Source organism: Lolium perenne, chromosome 4, assembly GCF_019359855.2.
Source record: "Lolium perenne isolate Kyuss_39 chromosome 4, Kyuss_2.0, whole genome shotgun sequence".
Classification (NCBI taxonomy): Eukaryota; Viridiplantae; Streptophyta; class Magnoliopsida; order Poales; family Poaceae; genus Lolium; species Lolium perenne.
Window position 1 is genome coordinate 233323893 of NC_067247.2, and position 23986 is coordinate 233347878.

General features: G+C 44.7%; 4 protein-coding genes across 7 annotated transcripts; 2 read left to right on the forward strand and 2 right to left on the reverse strand.

The window, feature by feature from the left end:
• The first annotated feature begins 978 nt into the window (after nucleotides 1-978).
• On the forward strand, nucleotides 979-6592 carry LOC127326150 (uncharacterized). Its single transcript, XM_051353013.2, has 5 exons — nucleotides 979-1414; nucleotides 4887-5151; nucleotides 5249-5448; nucleotides 5523-5710; nucleotides 5992-6592. The coding sequence occupies exons 1-5, from the start codon at nucleotides 1308-1310 to the stop codon at nucleotides 6276-6278; spliced, it is 1047 nt and encodes a 348-aa protein (XP_051208973.1). The 5' UTR covers nucleotides 979-1307; the 3' UTR covers nucleotides 6279-6592.
• A 132-nt stretch (nucleotides 6593-6724) lies between these two features.
• LOC127326151 (uncharacterized) lies at nucleotides 6725-8271 on the forward strand. Its single transcript, XM_051353014.2, has one exon. It carries the CDS (start codon nucleotides 7248-7250, stop codon nucleotides 7956-7958), a length of 711 nt encoding a protein of 236 aa, XP_051208974.1. The 5' UTR covers nucleotides 6725-7247; the 3' UTR covers nucleotides 7959-8271.
• A 4046-nt stretch (nucleotides 8272-12317) lies between these two features.
• On the reverse strand, nucleotides 12318-23037 carry LOC127326153 (pentatricopeptide repeat-containing protein At5g67570, chloroplastic). 4 transcript variants are annotated; one of them, XR_007867654.2, is made up of 10 exons: nucleotides 22397-23037; nucleotides 22097-22288; nucleotides 21883-21964; nucleotides 21579-21770; nucleotides 21348-21461; nucleotides 20655-20748; nucleotides 20383-20540; nucleotides 18262-18696; nucleotides 16784-17747; nucleotides 12318-12560 (listed from the first exon to the last, which is right to left on the reverse strand). XR_007867654.2 is itself a non-coding variant. In XM_051353016.1 (9 exons), exons 1-9 carry the CDS (start codon nucleotides 22936-22938, stop codon nucleotides 17004-17006), a joined length of 2553 nt encoding a protein of 850 aa, XP_051208976.1. In that variant the 5' UTR covers nucleotides 22939-23037; the 3' UTR covers nucleotides 16699-17003. The 4 variants fall into 4 exon arrangements, 1 of the variants encoding a protein (XP_051208976.1); XR_011743409.1 differs by lacking the exon at nucleotides 12318-12560 and adding an exon at nucleotides 13686-13704; XR_007867655.1 differs by lacking the exon at nucleotides 12318-12560 and adding an exon at nucleotides 16608-16673.
• Nucleotides 14051-16465, reverse strand: LOC127326154 (uncharacterized). Its single transcript, XM_051353017.2, has one exon. It carries the CDS (start codon nucleotides 15994-15996, stop codon nucleotides 14419-14421), a length of 1578 nt encoding a protein of 525 aa, XP_051208977.1. The 5' UTR covers nucleotides 15997-16465; the 3' UTR covers nucleotides 14051-14418.
• Nucleotides 23038-23986: the final 949 nt, after the last annotated feature.

The window sequence follows — 23986 nt, forward strand, 5'->3', positions numbered from 1 at the left end:
AAATGGGATATATGGACACACCTTTTGCATAGACTCATATTGGTTCAGTTAACCGATAGTGAGGATTCATTCAAATGTAAGTTAACTACATCTGGCATTTTTTCGATTAAATCTATGTATATGGACTTGCTTAATGGCAATACTATTTTCCTAAAGAAGTATATCTGGAAGATGAAAGTTTCTCTAAAGATAAAGATTTTTATATGTTTTTTTTCATAAAAAGGTGATTCTTACAAAAGATAACTTGGCTCGACGTAATTGGCAGGGTTGTGTTAAATGTTGTTTTTGTGATCAAGATGAGACAATACAACACATTTTTTATTTCATACCCTTTTACTAAGATGATTTGGAGGATTGTTTATATGGCTTTTAATATACCCGAATATTACAAATATGTTTGGCAATTGGTTAAATGGAGTTGCAAATAAAGACAAAGTCCACATTAGAGTTGGTGTGTGCGCTTTCTTTGGGCAATTTGGAATGTACGCAATGATTATATTTTTAATAGAAAAAGCTTTCCACCATTTTTGCAGGTTATCCATTAGGCTACACATTGGATCCATATGTGATCCTATCTTCAGGCGGCGGAGGAGCACCAGGTACAACCGACTGCAACAGTAGTACGTGATTTCTACAACCGGCGTGCTGATCGTCGTCTGACATGATGATGCAAAGACGCTTCATGTTATGCTCTTTAGATGGCCTATCTTTGTCGAGACTCTTTAGGATCTTTAATTGTAATAAGAATCGTCTAGCTACGTATTGTATCGCTAAACTATTTTTTTTAATAAAAGAGGCCGTGTGCATCAATTGATGCAGAAGCTGAGCTACCCATTTCGAAAAAAGAAAAAAAAACTTAAAAATAAGCAATTTAAGGAATCAGAGCCAAAAACAAAATTAGCACAAGACATCTCTGCAGGGATTGTGTTGAGCTAAAATCAAATCTGAATCCTAGTCTCAAAACCGGGGGTCTTCTACTTCTTTCTCCTGCCTCCTGATCCAAAATTCACATCACCACACCTCACGCGTCCGTGCGACTGCGACCACTCCTCTTCGACCCAAAGTCTCTTCGTCGTTGCCAGCGCCGCCGAAACCCACCTCCAGTCCTCGCACCCACCCCAGGGACACGCCGCCGGCCACCTCTAAGCTCGTTTCTCTCCTAGTCCTCCTGCTCCTCCTATCCTCTACTGGACTGGCGTTGAGTGTGGAGATCCATCCGGAGGCGATCCCTTTGACCGGTAACGGATCCCTAGCTGGTTGCCGTGCGTGAGGGGTTCACGGACTGGACCCAGGGCGCGGCCGCCGAGATGGCCGGAGGCAGCCTTCGGGTGGTTCACTTGGCTTCCCTTCTTGCACTCGGATTCGTGCTCGGCTCCGTCCAGGCCAGCCAGGGCGATGTTGATCCGCACTACAGGTGAGACCAAGGAAGCATCTCTGTGCACTTCTTGACTCGTCTCTTGCTGCAGTGATGTATTATTGCGCCAGATTGCTTTTTATTTTTTTCTTACTTGATTCGAGGCGTGCTGGATAAGTCGGCTATGGAATACCGGTAGTTTGCGTAGCTGGGCTGCCCTTCTAGTTGTAGTTAGTACTCCCTCCGATACATAAAAAGTGTTGGGGATTTAGTACTTAGTACAACTTTTATACGTACCAAGTTCCCAACACTTATTATGGATCGGAGGGAGTAGGTAATTTTTACATATCTAGTTGCTTAAAAGTTAAAAGTATTTGATCTCTTTTACTGTCTCCAAATAGTGATATTGTTAGCCTTAGACCTGTTGGTAAGCATGTTTGGAATCCACATTGGACCATCCTAAGTAATTGAAAACATCTCAACAGAAAATCTGGACATTGTGGGTCTAAGATGGTTATTCTTTGACTCAGCCTGACAATGGAACTATACAACCTGAAACTCCATAAACTATTGTGGGTATTTTTTCAAGAATACAATTTATACTCCCTGCTGTCATATGACCAATTAGTCAATTTTCAGATATCACACTCTACTTTCTAGTGTAATCGGAAAATGGTAGGAAGGTGGATACAGTTTTTGGTAGAGTCATGAAGTGGGTTTCTTCCTGTCATGGTTGGTTGTCCTTTGGCCTTTGGTGGTCAAGTGGTGGGTCTACTTGTTGCATTTGACATGTGTGGGCTCCAGGTGTAGTAGGCTTTAGATCCTTGATTTGGTTTTCGGTTGGTTTCCCTCATTAGCCAGTGAAATCTTTCCATACTCAACGAGAAGGCACAGCACTTGCCAGTTGCTTGAAATATTAAGTGGATCTGGTAGTGAACACTCGCATGGAGTAATATTATGTGAGAAAATGGTGCCATAATTTCAATTCTATAATTCTGTCTCCCATTATATATGCTTTAGACGCACAAAGATTAAGTGATGAAAGATGATCAGTATTTTAGCCATGGTGATGGAATAGAACAGGGACAGTGGAAGGATAAACAATGAGTGATTCCTTGCAGTGGAGGACTAGCTATTGGTTAGTTGCAACTCGGGGCTTTCTACTATATTACTTCACTTACGTGGGGGAATCTAAAAGTATATAGACATATCATACCTTGAATTATGGAGCAGCAACTCTTTAGGGGCGAAATCCAGGGCAGTGGGTGATATGTTAAGGACTGATAATGTCTGTTGCCACCTTTTTTTATCCTTGCTTGTTACTTCATTGGGTATTATGTTATTTCTCTTGCTTACTTGACTGCTTTGTATGTTTAGAATTGTGATAATGGTTATACCTTATGTTTGATCCTTTCTTGGTACTACTTCATTGTGAAATATGTTTTTTTTCCTTGCTAACTTAACTGAAATACTCTAGTAATTCATACCTTATTTTGAAAAAAAACACTAAGTTCAAAGTGATACTTGGCTATCATGATGTGGATATGTTTTCTTATGTAAGCTGTGAATGGCAGACCATTATTCCAGCAGGTGGTTGACATTGTTAACAAAACATAGTATGTCTTCTTCCACTTTTGTTTGATTATGATAATTGTACTGATTAGACTCAATTTTTACAGTAGCTGGTGTGCATATATTGACCACCTTTGGCTAATACTGTGACGTTGTAGCATCAATAATTGCTGGAATTTTGTTTTCTTACAGTTCTTTATTTGTACCATATTGTGGAACCATTGGCTAGGAGTTAATTCACACACCAGCTTGTGTTAATAGGTCCTGTCGCGTTTCATGAATGATACTCCTTCTGTCCTGAATTACTTGTCGCTGATTTGTCTAGATACGCATGTATGTAGACGCGTTTTAGTGCACAGATACATGCGAATCTACACAAATCTGTGACATCTAATTCGGGACAGAGGGAGTATATCTGAGCAAACCCGTTTACCTATGACACTTAGAATGCTATAATGGTCATTTTATTCTTTCTCAAACTCTCTAACTAGAGTATAATACTATCCAACATTTTTTTGTCAGTGACTCATAAATGAACTACATGCTTTATATTGCCATTTCATTGTGTGACCCAGTTGCTGTTAGTCTCTGCTGTGGACATCTGCTCCTATTTGAACTGCAACTTCAGGCGTCTTTTTATTATTGCGCAAATGAATTTTACAGGATACAAGCGCAGAACAGAGGAAAACTGTCCCATTCCTACGCACAAGAGTAGAAACAGTTGTTGATTCCTATTGAATTGTAGGAAAGCTACATTGCTCCTATAAAATTTTATGGGCTCATTTGTTTGTTCGAAGGGGTAGAATCAAATTACAAATGATTTAGTTTCCTCCAGGAATCTTATGAATTTCCTTCAATCCAAAAAACCTTAGTCATTTACCATAAGTCCATAACATATGATTAGCTATCTGAATATGTAAATAAAAGTTCAGACGCAGTTGACTAGATTCTGGCATTCTGCTAAATTGTGAGGCATGGTTAAAGGTATGGTCTTAAGCACTGACGCTTTTGTTTAAACATAGTTTGTTCCATAGTTGTGTTGTGATAGCGAGTTGACGCAACCTTGGGGTCACAGGATGCCTGGGTCCTCGTGCAGTTAGTCGATACAAATACAAATAGTAAATAGTATCTCATATAGTACGTATTTTGATTTAATTGGTTGCATTTTTGGAGATGTAACAGCACAATAGTATTGCAGAATAACCCCAGTTCTCATACATTGACATAAGTCAGTAAGTAGGCAACACTTGTGAAAACTATTTATTTTCCAGTGTTTAACTTGCCCATCATTAGTTCTAGTTTCATACTTACAATAAGTCAACAAAAAGGACAACAAAGCCTTTTATCCCAAGCAAGTTGGGGTAGGCTCGAAAACTGTGGCAACAAAGAGTGAAGAGAGAAAAAGGTAAACAAAATGTAAATTAAAGTTCCAGCACATGGATTGCTGATTTCCATGCACTCCTATCAAGTGCCAAATCTCTAGGTGCACTCCAATCCTTCAAGTCCCTTTTTACCGCCACTTTCCATATCACCTCTTTTTCTCATATCCATAGGAAATGGCTAGTTGTTACGTTGGCTCGCCAAGTCTATCACAACCCACCTCCTTTACTCAGTCTTAGGACCCTTTATGCCTAATTAAACATAGGCAGAGTTTTATAGTTTCATGCTTGTGGTACTAATTTTCTTCTAGGTTCCCTCCATTGTGCGTCTACAACCAGTCTATCACTAGTAATATCTGCTCTGTGCCTGTCCTTTTTTTTCCCTTCTCAGATATATTTTGTAAAAGTAACCGAATTCACCATATGTATTTTTCCTTTTTGTTTTCATTAAGAAAATTTGACCTGAAAAACTGGTTGGGTTCCTCAAGTTTGTTTATTTATCCACCTTTAAGTTGCTGTCATTTTGATATTACATTGTTTAGAAGTTTCTTGTAATACTTGCGTTGTTGATCAACATGCAGAACTTGTGTGAAGGAATGTCAGAGTACAGCGATTATTGGAAGTAACATCATCAGCCACTGCCAGTCCCCAGAGAATGACAGTACACCTGCTGGAAGTTCTTGGTACACACAGGAGCCACTCTACACACAGTGGAAGCAACTAAACTGTATGACGGACTGCCGCTACTACTGTATGATGCAAAGAGAAGAGGAACGACAATCAGGTGGCCTGAGCCCTGTTAAATATCATGGAAAATGGCCCTTCATACGTGTTTCTGTCTTCCAGGCATGTTTTGTGGCTTGCATGTTCATGGCTGATACAAGTATACAACTACTTCACCATGGTTACTACATGTCTAACTTGTTTGCCATCCTTTTATCAGGAGCCCCTCTCAACTGCTTTGTCTGCCCTCAACCTATTGATGCATTTCACTGGCTGGCTTTCATTTTTCCTGCTAGTGAATTACAGATTACCTATTAGACCCCAGACTAAGAGAACATACTACGAATACACTGGCTTATGGCATATTTATGCAATATTATCAATGAATGCATGGTTCTGGAGCTCTATATTCCATACGAGGTGTGCATTACTCAAAGCTTCACTATGCTGTCATAATACTTGATATCTTGCTGAGCATCCTTATTCATTTGTAGGGATATTGACTTGACTGAGAAATTGGATTACTCTTCAGCTGTGGCCCTACTTGGCTACTCTTTAATCCTTTCATTGCTAAGAACTTTTAATGTCAAGGATGAGGCTACGAGGGTGATGTTTGCCGCGCCTATTTTGGCATTCGTTACAACACACATCTTGTACCTTAACTTCTATGACCTCGACTATGGTAAAGTTCCTTCTGCTTTTGCTTAAGTATTTGATCTTTTGCCATCTTCATACAAGATTTATCCTGCACACATAAATATTTTAACATGCTCAATAATCGTCCAGCTGCTCTTTTTACCATATCTTTGTGATCTCACAAGTTACTCATAGATAAAATTCACGACGGAATAACTAAATAATCATGTCTTGATTTCGGCTTGCGCAGACTTGCCTTTGTGGTTATTTGCACCAGCATGTTAATTTATGTGCATCTGTGTTTATGTGCCAAATCCCCCCTTTCAGGATGGAACATGAAAGTTTGTATTGCGATGGGTGCGGTTCAACTTCTTGCATGGGCAATCTGGGCTGGTGTGACCCATCACCCGTCACGATTTAAGCTTTGGGTGGTTGTATTTGGAGGAGCGCTAGCTATGCTTCTTGAAGTCTATGACTTTCCTCCATACAAGGGGTATGCTGATGCACATTCGATGTGGCACGCAAGCACGATTCCTCTCACGTATCTCTGGTGGAGCTTCATTAAAGATGATGCAGAATTCCGCACCTCAACGGTTGTCAAGAAGGCCAAGTAAACTAAGGTGCTGCCAGGTCATTAGCTCAGGGTCTGCGGACACCAGATTTATTGTACTATTGAAAGGTAACACGAGGGCACCAAGATCACATCGGCAAAAGCTTGGCATGTTTGACTCCTTGGAGCTCCTCCCATTGACCAGGTCAAGTAATTCATCTTTCAGCATCATGATTTTGGTCGACAAACTCAGCATCTTGTTTCTGGTGTGCCTTTTGTTATTGTCGTCCTGATTTGTATTTTGATTAACTTGAACGATTGTTCTGTAATTTAAAAGACAGATCTTTTTCTGTAGCGGAAGGAAATTGTTCAGTTTAATATGGGTTTCACTGTGCATGTGAAGCGAGGGTTGTAGAATCAATCTGAATATCAGTTCGTTCGTATGGGCTGGTATTCTGTCCACGTTGTTCAAAGCTATCAACTATCTGAAAGCGAGCATGAAATGGCACTGCATCAACATGTAGTGTCATCCTAAAGATCTAGCCACATCTTGCCCGCAAAAAAATCTCTCTGGCTTGTAGATTGCTAGAACGCGGGGGAATGGTTCATCTGACGAGGCAGGCAGAGAGGAGGAATAGCCTGCTGGGTAGTATGACGAGGTTAAAATTTTGATTCAGATTCGTAGGTGGCAGTCGACCAGAGGAGGAAGAGTCTACTGTGGAGGAGGTCAACATTTGACTGAAACTTCAAGAATTTCTTATTTCAGTGTACCAGTCGCCAAATCGTGCTGTAAATAAAGTAGTAATACGATCTACGGTGAATTTCTATATCCTAGCGGTGGCCGCAGAAGGAATGACCAGCCACTATGTACGAAGTCAAGCCCTGTGCGGAGAAGGTTCTGCTTGACCATTCTGCTCATAGTCCTGATTGCCCAACTTTTCCTCACTACGACCACCACTTGAGCGAGTACGTCCTTAAAAGCTGCTCGCCCTTAACGCGCCGGAACTGACAAAGCCAACTCGACAATTAAACCATGCTGTGCGGCACGGGTAGCTTCAAGCACATCGACGACGACCCGGCGGAGGACTCGCCCAAGCCCAGGAGGAGGAGGAGGCATGGCGACAACCCGTTCGCTGGTCGCGGCCTGGACAAGTTCTCCACCGTGCGATCCGACCTCGAGTCCCGCCGGGAAAAGATCCTCCGCCGCGTCGGCTCCGACAGCGGCCTCGTCATGGTCCGCTTCGTCCAGTGCAACGGCACCTGGGTGCCCATCGTCGTCAAGCTTCCCGGCGGCGAGAAGCAGCTCAAGGACGCCGACGCCCCCAAGAAAGTACCCAGAACGTCCGCGTCGCCCTCGTCCTGCCCCTTGCCGGATTCGGCCAGCTCGAGGGACGGCGCCGCCAAGAAAGCTACTGCTCTAGGCGTGGAGCCGGCGAGGAGGAGGATCACATCGTTCTCTCGTGGGAGGACCACATCGTTCTCTCGGGGGAGGCTGCGGCCGCCGGCGTGCTACTGGCTGGCAGTCATGGCGCTCACGCTGCTGAGCCTGGCCGTGTTCGGTAGGACGTTCGCCATCTGCTGCACCTCCATCGCGTGGTACCTCGTGCCCAGCCTAAGCAGCAGCTGCTCTAACGGCGCCGACCTTAGGCGGTCTATGGAGAAGAGGAAGGTCGCCTCACCGCCGGCGAAACCGCACCACAAGGTGCTCAGCTCGCCGAGAAGCCATGCCAAAGGAAGCAAATGAACTGTGCAAAGAGTTCAACTGTTGATATTGCTACCAGTTTGCAATAAAGACGTGGTGTAGTACTGGTGTACAGATGCCGTACCGGTGTGGAATGTAGAGATATTGTGCAGTCTGTAAAGGGGGAATTTTTGAAATCTAGGTACACCGGAATCCATATTTAAGCATCTACCGGTACAAATGTCAAGAATGGATAAGAATGTGCATGTAAATTTTCAAAATTAAATATGAAGATCTGTGATCAGTACAAAAAACACAAAAAACAATTCTGTCTGCATATCAAGTTCTAAATTTTAAAAATTATTAAGTAAGACTATTTTTGATCTTGTGGTGCATTATGGCTCGGTTTGGAGAAACTGTTTATTCTGTTCAAATTACCATTTTTCCTTGGTTGGACGGGATGTAAGTTATTTTTCAGGAGTTCAATGTTTGTTTTGGACCAAACATTAGTTTTATGATGACAAGAAAACCCTCTCACGAGTTGAAGAACTAATAGTGCATGAACTTTCTTCAAACATAAAACACAACATAAAAAATCATTACAAACAACCGAGATGGGCAATGGGTCGTGCAAATTAGATTCCCCTTATACCATGTGTTCATCCGAAATCATCGTTCATCCAAACTCATCATTCCATTTCTGTTTCCTTTTCATCAGAAGTTGTCATCATGTTTCTGTTTCCTTCTCCCTGGTAAAGATGATTTAGTCTATGTTGGTTCCTAAAGTTTTTGTTTTCGTTTCTACCCTACAAATGTAAAGAATGGATAAGAATGTGCATGCAAATTTTCAAAATTAAATAGGAGTACGAAGATTCGTGATCAGTACAAAAATCACAAAAACAATTCAGTCCGCATACCAAGTTCTAAATTTTAAAAATCGTTAAGTAAGACTATTTATGATCTTGTGGTGCATTATGGCTCGGGTTGGAGAAAATGTTTATTGTGTTCAAATTACCATTTTTCCTTGGTTGGACAGGATGTAAGTTTTTCAGGGAGTTCAATGTTTGTTTTGGACCAAACATAAGTTTTATGATGACAAGAAAACCCTCTCATGAGTTGAAGAACTAATAGTGCATGAACTTTCTTCAAACATAAAACACAACATAAAAAATCATTACAAACAACCGAGATGGGCAATGGGTCGTGCAAATTAGATTCCCCTTATACCATGTTTTTTCGATAAAGACCTTATACCATGTGTTCATCCGAAATCATCGTTCATTCAAATCATCATTCCATTTCTGTTTCGTTTTCATCAAAAGTTGTCATCATGTCTCTGTTTACTTTTCCCTGGTAAAGATGATTTAGTCTATCTTGGGGTTCCTAAAGTTTTTGTTTTTGTTTTTGTTTCTACCCTACCAAGTTTTTTTTTTTTTGCAAATGTACAAAGTTATAAGGGTTCGGTAACATTTTTCACCTCTATTCATAGTAACAGCTCCCATACGTCGTAGGGGCAAGGCAGAATTTATGTATAGAAAAAAAGAACATGTTTTTTGCAGTGGTGCAAAAAGAACATGTTAAAATGTGATGTTGATTGGCGGGTAAGAAGGATCTGTCGTAATTCTCAATCAGTTTTACTAAATTAAATTAATTCCCAGTCAACTGGGAATTAGTCACTGCCAAACAAGATAGATCTTTTTTCTAAGCGAGAGTGCACGTCGTTTCATCGTTTTCTTATAGATAGAACTTAGAAGGGACAAAACAGATCTCATGATGCCGTAGTCGTACTTTCTTTTAAGGTGAAATGCATGATTTATGCCCCCTGATTGATGGCAACCGTGGGCAGATAATCTTGTATTGGTTAGAAAATTCTACATGAGTGCGAAATGGCGAACTTGTGCTGAGGACCTGCGAGCTTCCATCCTTATCGATCGGACTCGTGGGTGCATCTGATAGCAGCAACCTTGGAACCAAAGTCGCGCACATGTTCCTCTAGAAGTTGGAAATATACTTGGATCTGATCCAGTGTTAATTGTATATTCAGAACACGTAATGGGAAGATAAACTTGCAGTGGTGAGTGCAAACTGGCGGCAATCATTTGGTTGGCAGTGGATGTAACAGTACTTGCACGACGCAGTGCGTCTATGACGACGAAATCAATTGCAGTGATCACTGGTCAGCCTTGGAGTACCGCTGGAAGTCTCTGGTCTTGACGGCCGTTCCATCGAGCAGGCCTAATTGCTCGCTCGTACACAGAATTAGTGGCTGCAATGCAAACATGGATGGATGATATTGGACCTGGCAGAGATAATCTAGTGGTAGCAGAGTGGGTCGTAAATAGTTTACACGGATGTCCTATGTGCGCTCCTGCCACCTTACGAGTTACGAACTGGCAGAAACGGCAGACGAAGCAAGATACCGCCAAAGAAGAAGACTTGGTAATGTCAAGTCTTGAAGGCATTGGTCATCTATCTATTTTGTTTTGCCATAAATACAGGCTCCTGATTTTTCTTTTGCGGGAGATATGGGTCTTCTTTTCGCGATAACGCAAAAGGTTTGCGTTTCGATTCATTGATAGAAAGGAAGTTTACATTACAAGCCTAAGAAAAGGCCGAACACCCACAATACACATCCGACACTCAAACTAGACTACGACAAAAAGGCCGAAATCCGAAGAGTGCTCCTCCGGGACACTACAGAGTGAGCTCCTCCGCAAGACAGAACCCTTGCCGATGAAAGTCGCAGTGCTCGCGCATCGTCGAAATTACCAAGAACCTGCCAGCTGCAGCCAAGACGCGTACCACCTGAATCCCGCGAGCCCACCACGGCTCAGCTGGGAGCATTGCTGCTCCGGCCTCGACCCAAATCCGAGGAACGCCGTCGGCGCAGCGGCTAGCTCCCGGCAACCTCGATAGACGTGCAAGCGTACAATCTTCAGCAGCCCGCCAACAAACACAGAGGCCAGCCCAACACTGCTCATCCAGAGGCATGCTCGCGCTGATCGAGGAAGATCCTCATCGCGCAAGCCACCGCGATACTACTCGAGAGGCTGGCGCGCTACCTGCATCGCAAGACACCTCCCATGTGGTCAGCGCTGAGATCCACGAGGAAGACCTACGGCCCGAACTCAAGTTCCCAAGACGACGCCTCCAAGGAGGGTACGACGTCCAAGACGCCGTCGTCGCCCGATTTGGCTAGCCAAATCTGAGGTTTTCACCCGAAACATGAGACCCTAGGCAAGGGAGGTGCCGAAACTCCTCGGTGACGCCACAAGAGGAAAACGGCGCCCTCAGGCGTCGCCGTCACCGGCCCCGAAAGGCAGGGCTTTCACCCAGAGCATGGTTCCTCACCACTGCAGGCACTATCATCCTTCGCCAAGACCTCCTACGCTGACCCTTTTCTCTCAAAGCGCTAGCTTTGGCAGCGCAACTCGCCGGCAGCACGTCCAGCGCGCCAGGTCGGGGGCAGCCATGCCCACAAAGGGACAGGCTGCCTAAGAGGGGCACTACTGAGCCGCAAGCGGCGCAGGTGCCACCATGGGGTGGGTCGCTGCGGGACTGCGGGACTGCACACATCCACCTCAGAGAGCATCGCCGGCCACCCAGCATCGTCCACCTTGTCACCAGCGCCGCGCGGACGCCACGAGCCGCCACGCCAAGATGGCGTAGGGTTCCGCCCAACCCGGCCGAGCGGCAAGAAGACATGCGCTCGGAGCCGAGAAGGACGGACAAGGAGGAGGTGCCTGGCCGCACCCAGGCGCTGGAGGGCAGGACGGCCGGGGCCCGCCAAACCCAGATCGGGCCCAAAGGGCCCAGATCCGAGCCAGCAAGCCCGCGCCGCCATGATGTCAACTCCGGCCGCCCAGCACAACCAGCCGCCAGCGCCGTCGCCGTTGCCCCAGCGCCGTCGCTGCCATCCCCAGCGCCGTCGCCGTCGCTGGCCACCCCTACAGCTTGGTCGCGCCGCCCGCCGCCGGACTTGGTGGTCGCCGAGGGCAGCCGCCGCCTCCGGCACGGGGTCGCCGCCACGCCACGAAGCCGCCACGCCGCTGCTGAGGCAGCCGCGCCGCCGCGCCCTCGTCGAGCGCGCCGCCCTCACCGGCCGCGTCGGCCCGCGCCAAGGCTTCCGCGCGAGGGGGAGAGGAATCCCCGCCGCCGCCAGCGCCCGGGCTTTGCCCAGCGACGCCCTCCGGCGGCAGCGAGGGGAGGGAGGAGCAGGGGGAGGGGCCTGGGCCGGTGGCGGCTAGGGTTCCCTCCCGTCGCCCACGGGAGCGACGAGGGGGAACGAGGACCCCCAACTAGATATGGGTCTTCTGTCCGTTTCATTTCCAATTACGACAAATTACCAAATTTTTTCGATAAGGGACGCTTTTATTACTTAAGAGTTTTAAGCCATTACACCCAACCTCTATATCTAAGATGCGCACAGCCGTTGTTTAGTCTTGATATCAAAATAAAAGGCGAGATTACATATCATATTGAGAAATTGTAAAGACGCCTAAACTGGAGGAGCTTCGATCCTTAGATTATGCTGCCATCCATGTAGGAAAAAATATCGCTTGCCGTAGCTTCCAACCGTGAACAGACCTCCGTAAACAGATCTCGGTGCTCCACACGCTAGAGCGACGACCATAAGCGGAGGGTGTTGGTACACCGGTATATAACCTGCAACAGAGAAAAATTAGTACCATTAAACAATTTATCATTTCTACATAGCCAAAGCGACCAAATAATGGCAATCGCTCCCACCCTAATATGCTTCTTGAACCTAGGATCAATGCCATTTAGCCAATTCCCGAAGATATTGGTAACACTACGTGGCTGATACAAGCTCGAAGCTAACTGGATGACTGACCATATAGACCTAGCGAACCTGCAATGGAAAAATAAGTGCTTTATAAAGCATATTGTTTACTCCCTTGCCAATTCTGCTTAGCTAGATTATCTTTGGTGAGAATAACGTCTTTTCGGAGGTACATCCAAATACCTTTATTCGCAAAGGGATTTTCAACTTCCAAAGTTTATTGTTATTAGGTGTATCGATTGGTAAATCCGGATGAATAAGTGCATTGTACATGGAAGCTACCGAAAATTTACCATTCTCATGTAGAGTCGAGTCTCATAACCTTGGAGATCTCACGAGTGTACCTAATTGGGTACTTACCTGTTTGATCATGCAGACGACTAGATCACCCGATGCCACGGGGGCACAATTTATCCAGGTTCAGTTCTAGGCTAGTTTTTTGTGCGGGTAAAGCTCTCATGTCTTAGATTGTTTTATATGAGGACTTACACATAGGATTATAAGGGTGTAACCTCGAGAAGAAAGATGATGAACTCAAAAGATGCTGTGGGGTTCGAAAATGCGGGTGCCACAGATCGATCCAGCTTCTGGATGAAAATGACGGTGGAGGGGGTATGCGCTCTTGTAGCTCTCAAGAGTTTGGCCTTTGGAAGAACCTCATGTCCTCTTTTTATATTGAGTTGGAGCTTTGGAGGGTCAATGGCTGAAAGTCCTTTCATGTGATTCACGCCTTCTTTTATTTTCTCCAATTTGATCACCTTATTCTGCAAGTTTCTCCTTTTGAACACAGGATTTCTTCCAAGTGGCATTGGGATAAACCTTCTAGAGGCTTGCACTGCCTTGCATCCAATGCCGATCCGACAAGCAAGCTGAAAGTCCATCTGACCAGCAACATCATGACGACCAAATGACCACTTGAGCTTCTACATGTGGGTCTTCTTGGTTCATCTAGTGCCATCAATGCAAGCATTAGATTGCCAAGCTCTTTCACTAGTTTGGAGGTACCTATGCAGCACAATGAAATTTGTTGGACATTCTAATGAAATCTTTGGAATTTGGTAACCTGTTAGAACAAGAGACTGACAGTCCAAAACATTGAGAAGGAACCAGTGTGTAGGGTTTAGGCTAAATTCTAACTAAAACACGCAACACCTAAACAAGTGTGTTTGATAATCTCATTGCCAAAAACCTCATAGGGATCATATATACATTTTTTTCGATAAAAACCTCATAGGGATCATACATGCACATTCAACAGTTCTGAGGAAACATCACGCTGGCTCTGATGACCGCCTTGCCATCGTCATGAAGATGCCATGCACACCAAGAAAAAGCATAAGGATATATCCGATTGTCCACAAATCTCCTTACTGACTCCATCGAGCTCCATCGAGCAGGACAAGAAACCATTGAGAGCCTTAATTTCGATTGGCATGTCATAGGCCTTGTCATATAGAGGCAAACTACTACATTGAGCAATGTTTGTGCGAGACAAATAACTCTGAGAGAATCTAATAGGGTATACATTTTCGTATGATGAATTTGGGCTACAAGGTTTATGTAATTTAAAATGCTCTAACGGCACAGCACCATCTCAAAGTTAACATAAACATAAACCACCATCTCAAAGTTAACATAAACATAAACCACTTAACAAATCTAGGTGCGTAAATGTGCATGTCAAATCTCGTAACCTATCGAGGGAGAGATTAGTTATGCCTAGGGCTGAGGGGAGTTAACTATCCAGGACCTGACTGAGCCGTGTAGCTGGTCAGATGCACAAACTGCCCATAACTTGAGCAGGTCCCTGGATACCTCCAGCCATCCCTCCATACCGTCCCCCTCTTGTTTTTTACCCATCATCCTCTTGTTCCGAACCCGTGTCGACGGTGATCCAGCGGTTTTACTTCTACCTGAACTTGGTGCCCGTGTCCCTGCCTTGTCCGCGCAGAGATATGCAGTGCCATGGCTGGACCTCAGACACATTTGATATGTCCTGGAATTAGGATTCTGACAGAGGTGGTCTATGGCCTTGTGAAGCAACTTCTCATCTACATCTTGTAGACTTAGATTTTTGTGGACTGTTTCTTGCTCCTTTCCATCAATCACCTCCAACGCATAGGTCTCAGCTCCATGATCTATGCCGATCGGTGTGTCATGTGGAATAAATAGAGCTCCCAGCTTCAGAGGAGGAGCCAAACCTGAATTTCGGTTGCTTGTTCTTCCGTTTTCAGTAGCTTTCTGCCGGCTTCTTTGCTCGTCGGAGAGCTCGACGTAGCACTGCAAATACAGCACAATAACCTCTTCAGGATACAAACTCGACAACCGTGGCATTGTCGATGACGATGAGTTTGCGTTGCTGTTGCTAACGGTAGCCAGGTCATGCTCATGCTGGTCGCAGCAGAGTGGGTCTGGACGAAGCCAGCGAGTCAAAGTGCTGTGAACATCGACCCAATACTCCTTCTCGGCGTAAGGAAACTGTGACACCCAGCGAAAATCCTGCGTGGGAAGCTGGACGAGCTCTCTCCTCACATCCTCAGCGGCAGCCATGAAGTGAGGCGTAGCTGCTGATCGCAGGCACTCGATTATGATCCCAAACACGTCGCTGCTCTCGGAGAGACGCAGCATGAACCTGAAGTTGATGCTCTTTGCAGGCTCCCTGAGATCCTGAAAGGCGAACCAGACCATCGCCTCCACTCCGCGCTCTGCGAACCTGGTGGGACGCATGCCGAGATGGTAGAGCCGTCCTCCTCGCAGCGCTCGGTAACGCAGAGTCTTCCCGGCGAGGAGGTCGCCGACGAGAGGGTTGAAGAACACGTGCTGCCGCCCCGGGGCTCCGCCGAACTCGACGAACCTGAGGAACTCACTCGCGCCCTCCGCAAACCGCTCCAGCCTTCTGATATCCACGGAGCTGTTGCTTGACTCGTCCGCGTCGGCCTTGCCGCGGCTGTGGAAAGACGAGACGAACGACTTGGCCGCGCGAGCGACCCGTCTGGGGAAGGAGGACCGCCTGGTGTCGTCGTTTTCCAGCTCCAGGGCGCGCTGCTTGCGGTGGCGCAGCCAGCTGTCGCACTCCTGGGCAGCGCGCTTCAGCTTGCACCGCCAGCGTAGCATCGGCACCTCGGTGATCTGCCATTTGCTGGACAGTCGCAGCGCAGCCTCCATCTTGATGTGCGCCATCTCCAGCCTCTCCTCGTCGTCCTGTTCACTTGGTTTCTGCTCGGGCTGGTCGATGAGGAAGGCGGAGATCCTGCTCAGCGTCTCACCGACCACGGCAGAAGCAACCATCTCGGCCATTATTAGGGTCACTCTCCCACAAGGAAATCTATCGCTACTCAGGAGTCAGGACTGGTGCAACTAATTAATGGCGACATGGAGGAACGCTCAACTGAAGAGGTAGCTAGCTTGAGAATGATCTGCTTTGGCTTTGACTCTTGAGAGTCTCTCCTCTACGCGTGAGTCCACGTATGAATGGAATCAAGCAAGTCTTCCTTTGCGGCCTGACCATGGTGACTCCACTCACGATACGCATCGCGCGCGTCAGCGCAGCGGTGGCAGGTGGGAACGGCTAAGCAACTGTGCACGTCTAGTACATAGAGAATAATGATAGCACATCATAAACATGCATACACGCACAACCCACACAAATTGACACAACGTATGTTATTTTTGGAAGAAAAAATCGTCTGCTAAAGATTTCCAGATTATTTTTTTAGACAGAAGGATCTTGGCTTTGAATTAACGAAGCCTTAAACCGGCCATGGACTACTTCCAGATTAATCAAGTCATCTTATACACCTCACTATCAAGGTTAACTTTGTATGCTACTGAAAGAATTTCTGCACAATGGGACATCTCGGGCATCAAACCTGAAGTTCAATCCCTATGCTAGGGTACAACTGCCCAACTAACCATCTAACCATAATTTTTCATGTGATGGGGCTAGTTTGAAACAAAGTTCTTTTATATAGTACCTACAAAGAATACATGCCTTCAATATATCTAGGTGTAATGATCTAAATCAACTTATATGAGCTAATACACAGTGTTGTCACTAAAATATTACAAAATGTTTAGCATTTACCTCTGGGGCAGCCCTTATCAACACCTGTGCAAATAAGTAACGCTACCGTCCGAACAGTAGTAATCCTACTCTTCTATAGAATCCTCCGATGTGATCACAAAAACCCTAAGCCACGAAAGCTTATGGGACTCCAGCTTATGGAACTGCATAATTTGCTCATTTACCAGGCCAGTTTCACAGAATTACACTGGTAACATCAGACAATACTCGAGTGCTTCAATTATTCTCTCATAGTTGCTCTGGTTTCTTTTTTCTGAACAAATATGTCATTCAAACCCTCCTGTTCCCATAACTCAAGAATTTCTGATGCTGCTGGCATCTTCTCATATGAACTACTATTACCATATGAGTTCATGGAATCAAGTACTCTGTCAATTGCAGATACTTGCTTGCCCCAATGCCCAAGATTGTGTTGTTCATTTTCTTTGTTTTCAGAATGTGAATCGCATAATACAATGTCCCCACCCAAGCCAGTTTTGGCATCTAATTCAGGGATATTAGTACTGCAATCGAGTTCACTACTACCTTTCTCATCAGGAAATATATTCGTGCCCGATGAGTCCATCAGATTGCTATTTGAACATTTATCTACTTGAGGTTCTTCAGTATCACCACAATCAGTCACAGAAGATTTCTCTTTCACTAAGGTTGTCGCACACTGGGACTGCAACACTCTTACAAAACCATGCACAGGATCTGTTTTGATGGTTTCACCGGCACTAAGGTGCGTTATAAGGTCTTTCAACGCATCCACATTGAATCGATGCAAATTTTGCTGAAGTAGATCACTCCATTCCAGTTCAGTGACATTGACTGAAGCCGCAGCCATAACATTCATGAGATGCAGTGTCCTTCCGTAGTCACTTTGAGCAATAGTCTGGCAAATATTTTCAGTGAACAGCTGCACATCAGGGATTTCCCCTCTTTCAAGTATTGAATCAAGCGCATGCTCCAGCAAATAGGGCTGCAAACAAAATCAAGATGAGCAAATAATTTCTGCACTTGGTCACCACAGGCTAGAAGTATTTGAATGCCCTCCCTTGAGGTTAGATGCACAAAACAGTAAATACTTGAAAATAAGTTTTTCCAATGCAAATTGAGACTAAATTCAGATATGAAAGCAATAAAAACTTGGATGATGATGACAATGAGGATCATTCTAAGGTGGAAGTTGACCCGCCACATTTCCTTTGAGGAGTAAAAACTGTAACACAATTGGGGATGGATCCATATTACACTAATAAGATAACAAACACGCATTAAACTCCATGATGAACTCAACTTTACTACTAATATTCAAATAAGATGTAAAGGCCATATTTGCACAAATATCAATAAACATTTTTCTTTGGGGAAATATCATAAAACATATCATCCTAAAGAAATTTTGGTTTTGACCCAGTACTGCATTGAGAATCGAACCACCAAGTCATATATATCTCAAAAAAAGGTCAGCAGATAGTAGATAATTAACGCACCTTTCCAGCTCTGGATGCCTTGATGAGCAACCATGAATATTTCCTTTGATCTAGATGGTGATGAGTGAGAGTCATCTGCCTATAAACATTTTCGAAATATTCCCACTGTTGGGCAGATGCAGATGCTTCAAGCATAGAGCTGTATGTATATGCATCCGCTTTAAGTGATGAATGATCCTGGATATGTGGCTGCAAACTAGAAAAGCTATATGTGGTGGTCTCAAACAAGTCTTTTGCCTTCCCAAACAGATCACAACGCCCATACACTTTTAGCATGACATTTATGGTCCCAATATTTGGAGTACAGTAGTCCTTCATTGAATCAAATATCGAGATACACTCAGAGATATATCCACCATCATAAGAGGCTAAGATCATGCCAGTAAATGCAAACTCCAGTGGCTTAGTGAGGCGAAGTTGTTCCAACTTCTCAAGCTGAAACAGAAAAATTATCATTAAAATTATTTCTATTGTCTTTATTCTCCCAGTCCCCAGAAGGAGATACTGTTTGTGCAATAAGGATGCAAATGTAATGCCAGCTTTTTGTGAAAGTAAGATTAATTAAAATAACTGGGAAGCAAAATGATGCAGGAGTGGACCTACTAAACAAAACCCTAAAGGAAGAGGAAAGAGCATATCTAGAATATATGACACCTGTGACAAGCTAGAGGTTTCAATAAGCAAGTTTGACCAAGAACTTCTGTAGTGCTCCCTCAGTTCCAAATTAATTGACTCAACTTTGTCTAGATATGTATGTACGCAGACGCTTTTTAGCGTGTACATACATGCGTATCTAGACAATGCTGAGTGAATTAATTTGGAATGGAAGGAGCATCTTTCTACTGAAGTACTTACTTTACCTCAAAATCTATATTGGTACGATTGGCATATAATTAATCTAGTTAGTTTAGTACAAATTATCAGTTGAAGGGAAGTTCAATCACTCAAATTCTAAAATATCACGTACTTGTGAACAGGAGTAAAGGACTATTTATACATTTGAAACATATTGAGAAATGTGGCACCTTTAATCAATCTGAAAATTAGAACAAACCACCTCCAAAACTAAACACCACATATGTTTTAGTAACGTCCGAGATTTTGTACAGACAAAACTCAACTTTCAGCAGGTTTGATCCCTAGTGGGTTTCTCAGAGTTTTTTTTTCTTCTTCAGCTTTTTTGCCATCAAAAAGAAACCAATCACATGTTTTCGTAAGCTTCGTAGCACATCCTGAGCTGTTTAGTTAGCAAATCTCGATGAAGAAATAAAAAAAAATCATACAAATAGCACAAACTAGGCACGAGGAGGGAGAGGTTAGCCTTGATGGGCAGGTGGTACCGGAGAGAGACACTTTTCGATATTTGGGGTCCATGTTGCAGAAGGATGGCGATATCGATGAAGATGTGGGCCACCGAATCAAGGCTGGTTGGATGAAGTGGCGCCAAGCTTCTGGCGTACTCTGTGACAAGAGAGTGCCACAAAAGCTAAAAGGCAGATTTTATAGGACAGCTATCCGACCTGCGATGTTGTATGGCGCTGAGTGTTGGCCAACGAAGAGACGACATATCCAACAGTTAAGTGTAGCAGAGATGCGCATGTTGAGATGGATATGTGGCCACACAAGAAAGGATCGGGTACGGAATGACGATATACGGGAGAGAGTTGGGGTAGCACCAATTGAAGAGAAGCTGGTCCAACATCGTCTCAGATGGTTTGGACATATCCAACGGAGGCCTCCGGAAGCGCCGGTGCATAGCGGACGGATAAAGCGTGATGAGAATGTTAAGAGGGGTCGTGGTAGACCAAACTTGACATGGGAGGAGTCCGTTAAGAGAGACCTGAAGGTTTGGAATATCGACAAAGATTTAACCATGGATAGGGGTGCGTGGAAGTTAGCTATCCACGTTCCGGAACCATGACTTTGCTTCGAGATCTTATGGGTTTCAACTCTAGCCTACCCCAACTTGTTTGGGACTGAAAGGCTTGGTTGTTGTTGTTGTTGTTGTTGTTGACAAATAGCACAAACTCTAAAAGGCAGCGATATCTGACTACTTGTAATGAAAACAAGAAAGCAATAGAGATGCAGATAGCCAGATATAAATGCATAATCATTCACAACCTGTAGCATAGCATCTTTCCACCTTCCTTTATTGCAAAGACAGCAAGCTAATTCATAGTACACACTTGCAGCTCCAACAACTCCTCTTTGTTCCATGTCTTGAACTGCTTCAACTGCGTCATTTACTTTCCCTTGTTCCCAGAAGGCTCTTACTAGCACTGATTGAAAATATTAGAAGGTCAACAGTCAACTACATAACCGAAATTTCAAATGGTATATCCCACCACAATGCACGAATGCAGTACACCAGACGAAGCTTACTGCAACACTACCTTTATAAGTTATCGCTCTTGGAGGAACCCCTTTTCTCTGCATCTTTTCGAAGAACTTCTGGACAAACTCATATTTCTTGGCTTTAAGCATAACCTTTCAGAAAGCAGCTCCAGTAAGAATAGTAATATGTCATAACAGATCAAATATTCAACCAAGAAAAACCACAATTCTATTGTAGAAACTGATACCATATTAGTTGCTCAAGAGTAGAACGGATTGGACAGCAGAGAGGTTTAACCACATTACAATATCACAATGGTTCTTGAGTCTATGAAGATATGAGATAAAGGAAATGTACAAGAAGGAGCAGATAAATAAAATAAAAATTGCGGGGGAGGAAGATAAATAACTTGACATAGGGGAATATAGGCAGGACAAGTCCAGAGCAGTGGAAGTCTCGAACAATGTAAATATAGGCCAACACTTCTAAACCAGATGCATGCATATTCTTAAAAAAATAAACACAACTTGTGTCTACAATATAAGAATGTCTAGATCATAGTTTCCATCGTATCTTAACAGATGATGCTGTGATAATGATTTAAAATATGCCAATAATCAAAGAAGTTAGCGATATCCTCATCGAGTTATGAACTCCACAAAGATCTGTAAGTATGCAGACCAAACAAGAATAGATAGATGCACCAAATTACGCAAATATAAATAACAGTGATCAACTAACACATCGTTACCTCCATTGCCAAACCAAATGTTGCACCTGTAGGCGTCAATCCACTAAATCGCATTTTCTGAAACACCCAAAATACCCCTTTCCACTGCTGTGATAGTACGCATGCATTTAGAACCTATAAAACCAAAGGTCAAAGTGAAAAGACAATCATGTTTCCAACAAGATCAAGACTTCTTCGGACTTGGAACTACGGAAAATAAATGACAAGAGAAGCTTCAGAAGCTACCCTCACCGAGTTATAAACGAGAACATCAGGCTCCAACAAAGGATCCCAATCTTTGCGTCGCATCGCCATTACCCTTTTTGAAGGCTTCTGTCTCATATTATCTATTATCTTAATTAGCTCACTGAGAAGGCCAGCTCGACCAAGTGTAACGGCGATACTATGGTATGCAGCCATATCAGGATATATTTGAGCATCTCCCTGAGGTGAAGCAACGTAAAACGTTTGTGGCATTTATTTTTCCTAGTTTTGGAAGGAAGAACCATACAAATTAAGTTGATTAATTAATTATTATTATGGGCAAAAAAAATACCCGCATCATGGTGAAAACTCGAAGTGCTTCAGTTGCCATCGATGCTTTCCCAAGGATTGAGAGTAACTTTGTATACACAAACCTGGATATGGAATAGTCCTATTAGTTAATACTATCAATATTTTCCAGGACAAATGTGCTTTATAAATTATGCTTGCAGTGGCAGGAAAGAAAGAAGTGAGTATAGAATATGAACGCACAAACAGAAAATTACCTGCTTCTTCGATGCTTGTAGCTGTTCTCATTATACACCCATTCAGTTACAGCAATAGCCTGCCTCCAGTTTCCTTGTGCCTCAAGCCCTTTCAGAATTTGCAGTAGATTATCTTCATTATATATGAGGTCAGCTTGTTTCATCATTCTAGTAAGCCTCCAATCACCCGAACTTAGGTCCACTCCAGTGAGCCTGGTGGCAAAAGTTAAGAAGCAGGGGCCGCAGCCAACATTACTCCATAGCAGTACACGGTTAAATCAAGAACGTCTTGAAAGAGCAAGCGCAGTAAACATGGCTTACCTAGTCAGCAGCATCTCAATCTTCCTCTCCTCGTCCCCCACTTCCGTAATCCAGCCGGAGCCGACACGCCTCTGTTTTCCCTCCGCCTCCTCCTTTTCTACGTCGTCGTCGAGAAGCCACTGGAATCCGCCACCCCTCCTTCCCTCGAGCATCTTCCGCAGGCCATCGAGCCCCTCCTGGCCGGAGGCGACGCGCGGCGGGCCCGCACCGCTGCGGGCGCCGTCCCAGGGCCGCCCCATCAGAGCGCGGTACTCCTCGGCGGCGGCGCGGAAGCTGGCCTCCTCTTCTGCCACTAGCGCCTCCTCCTTGGGCGGCGCGTTGGCGGTGGAGATGTCCTTCCTGGCGCGGCGGAGCGACTTGTGGGCCTCCTTCTTGCGGAGGGCGTGGAGGATCTTGGGCGTCGCGGATACGCCCTTGCGGAGGAGGCGACGGCGAATGGTCTCGGTGGTCGGCGTCGGGCGGGGCTTGCGGTTGGGGGCTGGGTTGGGGTTTTGGAGGTGGAGGGAGAGGTGGAAGCGAGGGGAGGGCGAGGCGATAGCCATGGCCGGGAACGCGCGGAATGCAGAGCAGGCAGCAGCAGCACAGTTGTCAGTACAGTAGTACTGGGCTACGAGGACTTGCAAAATTTCTGCAGATTGCCATTGCCTACCTCCTCCGTCTGCTGGGCCGGCCTATCAGGCGGAGTACTATTTTGTTTCTTGTTCTCTTCTTCAATTTTAATTTTTTTGCGGGAAAGATTCCAATCTATTCCATGATTTCGTAAGTAAAGTACCCTTATATCGAGGTTCTTCAACCAGCAAACGACCACTACTGCTGCCAGAGCAAGCCGCCGACGCATCGTTGTCGTTGCTCTTTTACGGAGCCGGCATGACGATGTTGATGACAATAAGAAGTCGCCATGCACGTGCCCCGAAGGACTAGCGCCCCAGATCTGAAGTCGTCGTCAGAACCCTTTAATTGATCTGAAGCTTCTAACACCAAACCTATCACACAAGTAAGCTGGATGAGATCCACCATTTCCAGACGACTCCTCACCCTCCTCAGTACCACAAGCGAGATTGCCGCTGACGAGGTGGCAGAGGAGGCGGGTATACCTTATTCTTGTCTCGGAAAACATAATTATAGCTACCATAACAACGATGTTGGTGAACCAATAAAAACCCTTCTACAGCGCGCAGGTTCAAGGTCCCCACCTCCTACAGCCGCTGAAGTGGCAAGTAGAGGAAGCGAGGATCCGTCGATTTCGGTGATAGATGGCGAGGACGAGGCAGATGGTGGCGGCTGCTATTGTTTCCACCCTAGTTGTCGCCTTTGTTTCGTGCGTGGGATTCTTCGATCCCGCTAGCACTAAGAATTGATTATAATCCTACCACCAAATGCTTAAACACCAAATGTGTGAATATGATGTTTTTCGTTTATTTTTTATGGGTTTAGATGCAAACATTGCTGTCAAACAATGTCATGGTGTTGCATTTGTTGTCATATTGTCGAATTTGATGTTTACGGTTTTGGTTTGAAGTCCCCTTCATCCGACCAGATCCTTTAAACTGAAATTGCAAAACAGAATATCTGATTCTGTTTTGCAGTTTT